This window comes from Stigmatopora argus, chromosome 17 (assembly GCF_051989625.1).
Source record: "Stigmatopora argus isolate UIUO_Sarg chromosome 17, RoL_Sarg_1.0, whole genome shotgun sequence".
NCBI classification, from domain to species: Eukaryota; Metazoa; Chordata; class Actinopteri; order Syngnathiformes; family Syngnathidae; genus Stigmatopora; species Stigmatopora argus.
In genome coordinates, this window is record NC_135403.1 from 14,011,100 (window position 1) to 14,020,073 (window position 8,974).

The 8,974-nt window shown below is 43.2% G+C and overlaps 1 protein-coding gene across 1 annotated transcript; it reads left to right on the plus strand.

The window, feature by feature from the left end:
• Positions 1–664: 664 nt before the first annotated feature.
• On the plus strand, positions 665–5,046 carry LOC144091623 (uncharacterized). The gene is made up of 6 exons (XM_077624108.1): positions 665–779; positions 1,553–1,864; positions 2,486–2,749; positions 2,856–3,137; positions 3,215–3,345; positions 3,431–5,046. The coding sequence occupies exons 1-6, from the start codon at positions 719–721 to the stop codon at positions 3,689–3,691; spliced, it is 1,311 nt and encodes a 436-aa protein (XP_077480234.1). The 5' UTR covers positions 665–718; the 3' UTR covers positions 3,692–5,046.
• The last annotated feature ends 3,928 nt before the right edge of the window (positions 5,047–8,974 follow it).

Here is an 8,974-nt window from a genome sequence, read left to right on the forward strand (position 1 = left end):
ATGGCTGCAGAGGATCCGGATCGCTTTTTAAAATGACATTATTTGGACTTGTTGTCAGAACTACAAAGATGTTTTCTATGGAAACGGTAATACGCGGTCTCGACTCAATTTATTTTTCAATTCCACAGAACAAAACAAATCAAGGGTGCGTCAATCAAATGACTTTAAAAGAGAAAACGAAAGAAAATCTGAGACGTAAAACCAGTCCGTCCCGTTTATTCGAGGCAAAAAGTGGCGTCCGCATTTTTTGTTCTTAAATACCCGAAAATAGCAACAAAGTTTATATTTAAATTTTCCAATAATTGAAAGACAACACCTTTAATTGTGAACTTGAAGATGATATGCTGCGTAGAATATTAAAAAAAAAAGATATAAAATGACCAGGCACATAAAAACCACAACAATGTCCATCAATAAAATCCAACAAAAAGAAGGACAATCATCACATATAGTTCTATTGGATGACTTTTTATTTTCTGGTTAGTTAGTTTTTCTTGTCTATTTATCAGGGAATGAATAGTTTTGTACATGTATTCAACAAAATCAAATAAAAACATTACGGGTGACAAAGCCGTAATTCATGTTGACATTTTCAGTGCTGTCATAAGACAATGCCATCTCAAATATGTTAAGGAGTGTTTTAGTGGGCGGAGTCTGAGGACAATTACAGCTGATATCTGCTTGACTTTGGGTGCTCGTTTGACACATAAAGAAGATCATGGGGATGTTTTCGGTGGCTTCGCTGCTGGTCGTCTTCTTCTGGCAAACGGTGGTCGCGGGTAAGAAGGAATCTGGCTTTCCTTTCTTCATTGGCCAAATTCAATTCTTTGTCATTTTTATTTCTTCCTCTTCAACTTTACTCTTTATATTACCTAGGACACTTAGGATTTTAAACTTCTAATGAGATGAGAGGCGGAACAAATCAATGATTGAGAGATGTTTGGCATTATGGGAAAAGAAAAAGTGGGGCCTAAAATCAAATACATTTATTTGCATCATTCCTTTTTTAAGTCGGATTCAGAGTGGCTCAAAGACATGCTACTGGAGTAGTACAAGAAATGAGAAAATTCTTCTTTGAGAATCAACTTTGGATTTTTTTAAATAAATCCATACATTTCATTTGACTCTTCTTTCATTGGGTGTATTCTACAAACCTGTTTTTAATTGTCACTATGGAAATATGATGAAATTGAAACAAAACATTTTCCTTATTGAAACGCAGTTTTTCAAATATCTTTTGTAGTATAAGAGTACTCAAAATATGACTTTGAAACACAATAACATTAGAAATAATGTTTAAAAATCTACTTGTATCGTTTGATTTTTTTCACTACGAAATTTCAGCATACTCGAAACAAAAGTATTGTATTATCTGGACTATAAATAGCACATTTATTGACTATCCCAAACCGACTTAACTGGTTGTCCGCCATTGACGTGGCTATACGCCCAGTTCATTTGAATGAACGTTCCTTCGCCGCCGCCCTCCTACTCCAAATGGATTGGACGTCCGAGTCATTTTCGGAAGGAATAATACGTCCATGTTTTGCAGACGTTTGGTGCCGTTGGAACTCGAGCTGCGTCTTAGAGGCAATCTTCCCCGCGGGAGAGCACGTGGTGGTCCAATGGCACCACATGTCAGCGGGGAAAGCCCACGTTCATACGTTCTACGACAACGCCGATCAACTGGCCGACCAGACCCAACGCTTCCGGGGGAGAACCTCGCTGCTCAAGGAAAAACTCAAAGAGGGGAAGGCGTCTTTGCTACTGAGGAACGTCGTCGTCGGAGATAACGGGACGTACGAGTGCTACGTGGCAACCGTCAGCAAAACCACCGAGTCTACCCTCGAAGTCCACGTTGAAGGTAAACCTGGTCTCACCCTACGTTTGCACGAAAACTACCTTAAAGCTGCTGTTGGATCTAATCAATAAACATTCAATAACTTCGAATTAGAGGAAGCACACAGAGTCGGCCATGATGAGTTTTATCTAGCTTCAGCTGAAGGAGGGAGTCAGAGCAGCTAGCGCCAGGAGCGCGTCTATCCTCCAGCCTGACTAGTTTGAACTCCCTGAATCCCCCCAACAGGTCGACCAGTTTTATTGACAAAGGTCATGTGACATAGGTACAAACTTTAGGCGGGAAACTGTGAACAAAGAAATGGGTGTGTCATGGTAGATGACGCGCCCCTAACTCATAGGTGTCACGGACGGAAATTTCCGCTAGCCCATGCAAAATTCTATCCTAGTGACTACACTAAATAAACCTATTGACTAGTAAAAAGCATAAGAATACATTCCATACTCCACAGCTGCCAAAAGGTCGGCGACGCTGTTGTTTCTGGTCCACCGAAACGCAAAAATGCACTCTAAATGACTCGCTATGATGAGCCTCGTAGCAATAGCATGTAGCATCATCGTTGTCAAGATTCCTCACCGCGAAGACCCTTCATATAGTTTTTGTCTTTGTGTTATGTTTGCCGTGAAGCTCCAGTCACCGCGATCCAGATCCGACAAGTTAAAGACAACCAACTGCTCTGCAGCTCGGAGGGAATCTACCCTCGACCCCAAATCCGCTGGTTCTTCGGGCCCGCGTTGGCGCCAGCACCGGACAGCACCACCAACGTCTCCCAGCAGGCGGAGACAAAACTTTTCAGCATCAAAAGCTCGCTCCGCCTGATGGGCAACGGCGAATACGTCTGCGAAGTCAGCGCCTCCAACAGCAGCCGAAGAACCACATGGAGGAAGACAGGTGAGACTTTTTACCTGCTTGCAGACCATCTCAAGCGGGCTAGTTGATGTATCTGGAAGATAGCCATAAAGATCTAATAGTAAGTCCAACGGTTATCTCCTACCAGCTTTGAACATCTCTGACACGTCAAAGAGGATCGAGTGCGCGCCGGTGATCAACGAAAGCGGCCTCGCGTGGACCTTCTACACCAGCGAGGTTATCGCTAGCAGGGACGCCGGGAAGAAATACGTGGCGGACGCCTGGGCGAAGTACGTGGAGGACCTGTCGGAGGACGGGGGGCTCCACCTGCGAGACCTGACGCCTGACCGAAGCGGAGAGTACACTTGCGCTCGGAGCAACGCCACGCAAACGCGCGTGAATTTGGTTTTCTTGCGGGTGACGGAGCACGGTGAGGTGGCGGGGAAGCCGAAAGACTCGGGCACAGATTCGGAATGACGAGCTGTGGTTTTTGATCTTCGTTTGCAGGGTATCCAAAAGCACGGGACTTCCTTTTAGGGGTGCTGGGAGTGCTGGTATGCGTGGCTGTGGTGGTCATCATCAATCGCGCCAAGAAGAATCTTGTCGTCGCTGCCGCCGTGCACCGAAGACATGTCGAGGTGAGGGGTGTTCTCAAAGAACCGTTGATAGTGGGACTTGAATGTGAAATACTGAAAAATCAATCGTCTTTGAATGGTTGTCTAGAGAGAACGGGTGAGGAAAAAGCGGAGATTATTCCTCTGGAGAACTCACCTCGAGTTGAGTTGTCCAGAGAGCACGAAGAAGTTTGGAACGGGAGATGACGCGGACAACCGGACTGGACGCTACCAGGCCTCAAACAATGGACAGTCGTTACCTGTCGGAAAGAAATCCAGCTTCGCTAGCAGAACCTGGTGGGAAAGTGCTTGCCAGTCAATCACAGAGTGCCGTCCGCATTCTTTGTTCTTAAATACCAGAAAGTTGTAACAAAGTTGAAATTTAAATTTTCCAGGTGTGCATGATTTTTAGTCAAAATGCCATCATGACTTTGGAACTTGTGTAAGATAAGATTGTAAGATAAGATGACATAGTCTCTTAGCAATTGCTTGTTCATAGAAGTTCCCCATCTTGTGGAAGGAAGTCTTCTATTAATTCACTTTTTATTTTCTGGTTAGTTTTTCTTGTCTATTTATCAGGGAATGAATAGTTTTGTACAGGTATTCTTATCAAAGCTCCAGCTGTCATAAACCAATGCTATCTCATCTAAGTCAAGGAGTGTTTATAGCGGGGTTGAGTCTGACTCTTGACTCTGACTATAGCTGTGCGTCACTTGAGTATGTGTAGTCATTTAAGGCGTGAAGAAAAAGATCATGAGGACGTCTGCGGTGGCTTCGCTTCTGGTGGTCTTCTTCTTGCAAACGGTGGTCGCGGGTAAGAAGGAATCCGGCTTTCCTTTCTTCATTGGCCCAAATTCAATTCTTTGTCATTTCTATTTCTTCCTGTTCAAGTTTACTCTTTATATTATCAAAATATGACTTAGGACTTTCAACTTGTACTGAGGTGAGAGGCGGAACAAACCAATGATTGAGAGATGTATTGGAAAAAGGGAAAAGATAGAGCGGGGCCTAAAATCAAATAGATTTTTGTATCATTCCATTTCAAGTCGGATTCAAGTGGGACAAAGACATGGTAGTAGAGTATAGTACAAGAAATGAGAAAATTCTTCTTTGAGAATCAACCTTGGATTTTTTAAAATAAATCCATACATTTCATTTGACTCTTCTTTCATTGGGTGTATTCTACAAACCTGTTTTTAATTGTCACTATTGTTAGACGTAAAGTTTTAGCTTCTGACTCCAATTCCTAAAATCTGTCTTATCCCGTCTAACAATTGTGCGTGTTCAGCATCGAAGGAAGACACCAGGGCTTCTCGAATTACTCCACAGATGATTTATTCCTAATAAATTGTTCCATACGGAGCTCCGGGTCTCCCTCCCAAGTAATAAGCCCGCTGAATTTCTCTGGCCCCAGCGAAGGATGAGAGAGACGAATCTCTAAACCCGAGTTTGCCCAGTTATAATAAAACAAAAATGAATGTTCATTTGCTGACAACTGACTATTTTCAACTGTGCATTGTTCCTTATCTCTTTCCTAGCCTCCTTATCTCTGCTGGTTGTAATTCAACCTCTCATGGATCTTTGGACAGACATTGTTGTTTATTGTACAAGCATTATTATAGGGGAACCTTCCGTTTGCGTGGTAATCGAGTTAAAAACAATTGTTTAATCATACAATAATAATATATAAAGATGAAGTAGCTGTAATAAAATATATGAGTACAATATGTCATAGTCTTCATTGGATTATATGGTTAAAATATGTTATAGTCTTCACTATGGAAAAATGATGACATTGCAACAAGACTTTTTCCTTATGTATAATAAATTTCTTTTGGAGTCCATAAGAGTAGTACTCAAAATATGACTTTGAAACACAATAACATTAGAAATAATGTTTAAAAATCTACTTGTATCATTTGATTTTTTTCACTACTAAATTTCAGCATACTCGGAACAAAAGTACCGTATTATCCGGACTATAAATAGGACATTTATTGACTATCCGAAACCGACATAACTGGTTGTCTGCCATTGACGTAGCTACACGTCCAGTCCATTGGAATGAACGTTCCTTTGCCACCGGCCTACCGCTCCAAATGGATTGGACGTTCGAGTCATTTTCGGAAGGAATAATACATCCATGTTTTGCAGACGGCCCCGTTTGGTGCCGTTGGAACTCGAGCTGCGTCTTAGAGGCAAGCTTCCCCGTGGGAGAGGACGTGGTGGTCCACTGGCGCCACATGTCAGCGGGCAAAGTTTACGTTCACTCGTTCTACGAAAACGCCGACCGACTGGACCTCCAGAACCAACGCTTCCGGGGGAGAACCTCGCTGTTCAAGGAAAAACTCAAAGAGGGGAACGCGTCTTTGCTACTGAGGAACGTCGTCGTCGGAGATAGCGGGACGTACCAGTGCTACGTGGGAACCCACATCGAAACCACCTGGTCTAGCTTCGAAGTCCATGTTGAAGGTAAACCTGGTCTCACCCCACGTTGGCAGGAAAACTACCTAAAAGCTACCAAAAGGTACCGCAACGCTGTTGTTTCGGTTCCACCAAAACGCAAAAATGCGCTCTAAATGACTCGCTATGATGAGCCTTGTAGCAGTAGCATGTAGCATCATCGTTGTCAAGATTCCTCACCGGGAAGACCTTCCCTATAGTTTTTGTCTTTGTGTTATGTTTGCCGTGAAGCTCCAGTCACCGCGATCCAGATCCGACAAGTTGAAGACAACCAACTGCTCTGCAGCTCGGAGGGAATCTACCCTCGACCCCAAATCCGCTGGTTCTTCGGGCCCGCGTTGGTGCAAACTCCAGACAGCATCCCCAACGTCTCCCAGCAGGCGGAGACAAAACTTTTCAGCATCAAAAGCTCGCTCCCCCTGATGGGCGGCGGCGAATACGTCTGCGAAGTCAGCGCCTCCAACAGCAGCCAAAGAACCACATGGAGGAAGACAGGTGAGACCATCTCAAGCGGGCTAGTTGATGTATCTGGAAGAAAACCATAAGAATCTAATAGTGAGTCCTAGCTGTGGTTTTTGATCTTTGTTTGCAGGGTCTCCCAAAGTGTGGGAGATCGTTTTTGGGGTGCTGGGAGCACTGGTATCCATGGGTGTGGCAATGATCATCTATTACGCCGTGAAGGATCGGTGTCGCCGCTGCCGCCGTGAACGGAGGACACGTCAAGGTGAGGGGTGTTCTCAAAGAACCGTTGATAGTGGGACTTGAATGCGAATTACTGAAAAATCAATCGTCTTTGAATGGTTGTCTAAATAGAACGGATGAGGGACTTGCAGAGAACGCTCCGCTATGAGAAAAGGCGACGTCACCTCGAGTTGAGTTGTCCAGAGAGCACGAAGAAGTTTGGAATGGGAGATGACGCGGACAACCGGACTGGACGCTACCAGGCCTCAAACAATGGACAGTCGTTACCTGTCGGAAAGAAATCCAGCTTCGCTAGCAGAACCTGGTGGGAAATCGCTTGCCAGTCAATCACAAAGTGGCGTCCGCATTCTTTGTTCTTAAATACCAGAAAGTTGTAACAAAGTTGAAATTCAAATTTTCCAGGTGTGCATGATTTTTAGTCAAAATGCCATCATGACTTTGGAACTTGTGTAAGATAAGATTGTCAGATAAGATGACATAGTCTCTTAGCAATTGCTTGTTCATATTATATCAGTTTTTGTAAGAATAAAAGCATTGTTGTCATGCAAACTTTACCTTGTGAATGGTTGACATGTCAGCATAAACACTTAACTGACTGACACTGATTAATCAATCTTTTCTATCAATTTTTCCCCCTTAGTCAAAATGCATTCGTGACTTTGGAACTTGTTCTTGATCCTCTTCTTGTCAAGCTGTCCAAGCATTGTCAAATTAAAAGGACTTGAAAATGGCTGCAGAGGATCCGGATCGCTTTTTAAAATGACATTATTTGGACTTGTTGTCAAAACTATAAAGATGTTTTCTATGGAAACGCTCATACGCGGTCTCGACTCAATTTTTTTTTCAATTCCCCCCAAAACAAATCAAGGGTGCATCAATCAAATGACTTTAGAAGAGAAAACCAAAGAAAATCTGACACGTAAAACCAGTACGTCCCGTTTATTTGAGGCAAAAAGTGGCGTTCGCATTCTTTGAAATTAAAAAACAGAAAGTAGTAACAAAGTTGAAATTATTATTTTTTCAGGTGTGTGTGATTTTTCTATTTTAGTCAAAATGCTCTAGTGACTTTGGAACTTGTTCTTATCAAATGCTCCAGATGTCATAAACCAATGTTTATAGCGGGGTTGAGTGTGACTCTTGACTCTGACACTATAACTGTGCGTCACTTCAGTTTGGGTTGTCATTTGACAGGTGAAGAAGATCATGGGGATGTTTTCGGTGGCTTCGCTGCTGGTCGTCTTCTTCTGGCAAACGGTGGTCACAGGTAAGAAGGAATCCGGCTTTCCTTTCTTCATTGGCCCAAATTCAATTCTTTGTCATTTCTATTTCTTCCTGTTCAACGTTACTCTTTATATTATCAAAATATGACTCAGGACTTTCAACTTGTACTGAGGTTAGAGGCGGAAAACAAACCAATGATTGAGAGATATATTGCAATATGAGAAAAGACAGACCGGGGCCTAAAATCAAATACATTTTTGTATCATTCCATTTCAAGTCGGATTTATTTTTTTATTGCTTGGAAATAAATCCATAAATTTCATGTGATTCTTCTTTCATTGGGTGTATTCTACAAACCTGTTTTAAATTGTCACTATGGAAATATGATGAAATTCCAACAAGACTCTTTCTTTATTGAAATGCAGTTTTTTTCAAATATCATATGTAGTCCATAAGAGTAATCAAAATATGATTTTGATACACAATAACATTAGAAATATTGTTTAAAAATCTACTTGTATCATTTGATTTTTTTCACTACTAAATTTCAGCATACTCGAAACAAAAGTACCGTATTATCTGGACTATAAATAGCACATTTATTGACTATCCGAACCCGACTTAACTCGTTGTCCGCCATTGACGTGGCTACACGCCCAGTCCATTGGAATGAACGTTCCTTCGCCGCCGCCCTCCTACTCCAAATGGATTGGACGTCCGAGTCATTTCCGGAAAGAATAATACGTCCATGTTTTGCAGACGTTTGGTGCCGTTGGAACTCGAGCTGCGTCTTAGAGGCAAGCTTCCCCGTGGGAGAGGACGTGGTGGTCCACTGGCGCCACATGTCAGCGGGCCAAGTTTACGTTCACTCGTTCTACGACAACGCCGACCAACTGGCCTACCAGAACCAACGCTTCCGGGGGAGAACCTCGCTGTTCAAGGAAAAACTCAGAGAGGGGAAGGCGTCTTTGCAACTGAGGAACGTCGTCGTCGGAGATAACGGGACGTACCAGTGCTACGCGGCAACCGTCAGCAAAACCACCGAGTCTACCTTTGAAGTCCACGTTGAAGGTAAACCTGGTCTCACCCTACGTTGGCAGGAAAACTACCTTAAAGCTACCAAAATGTCGGCTACGTTGTTGTTTCGGTTGCAACGAAACGCAAAAATGCGCTCTAAATGACTCGCTATGATGAGCCTCGTAGCAGTAGTGTTCCGACTCCCCCTTGGTGGTAAGATGTACCAGGGAGTCGCAACTACCACAGCAGA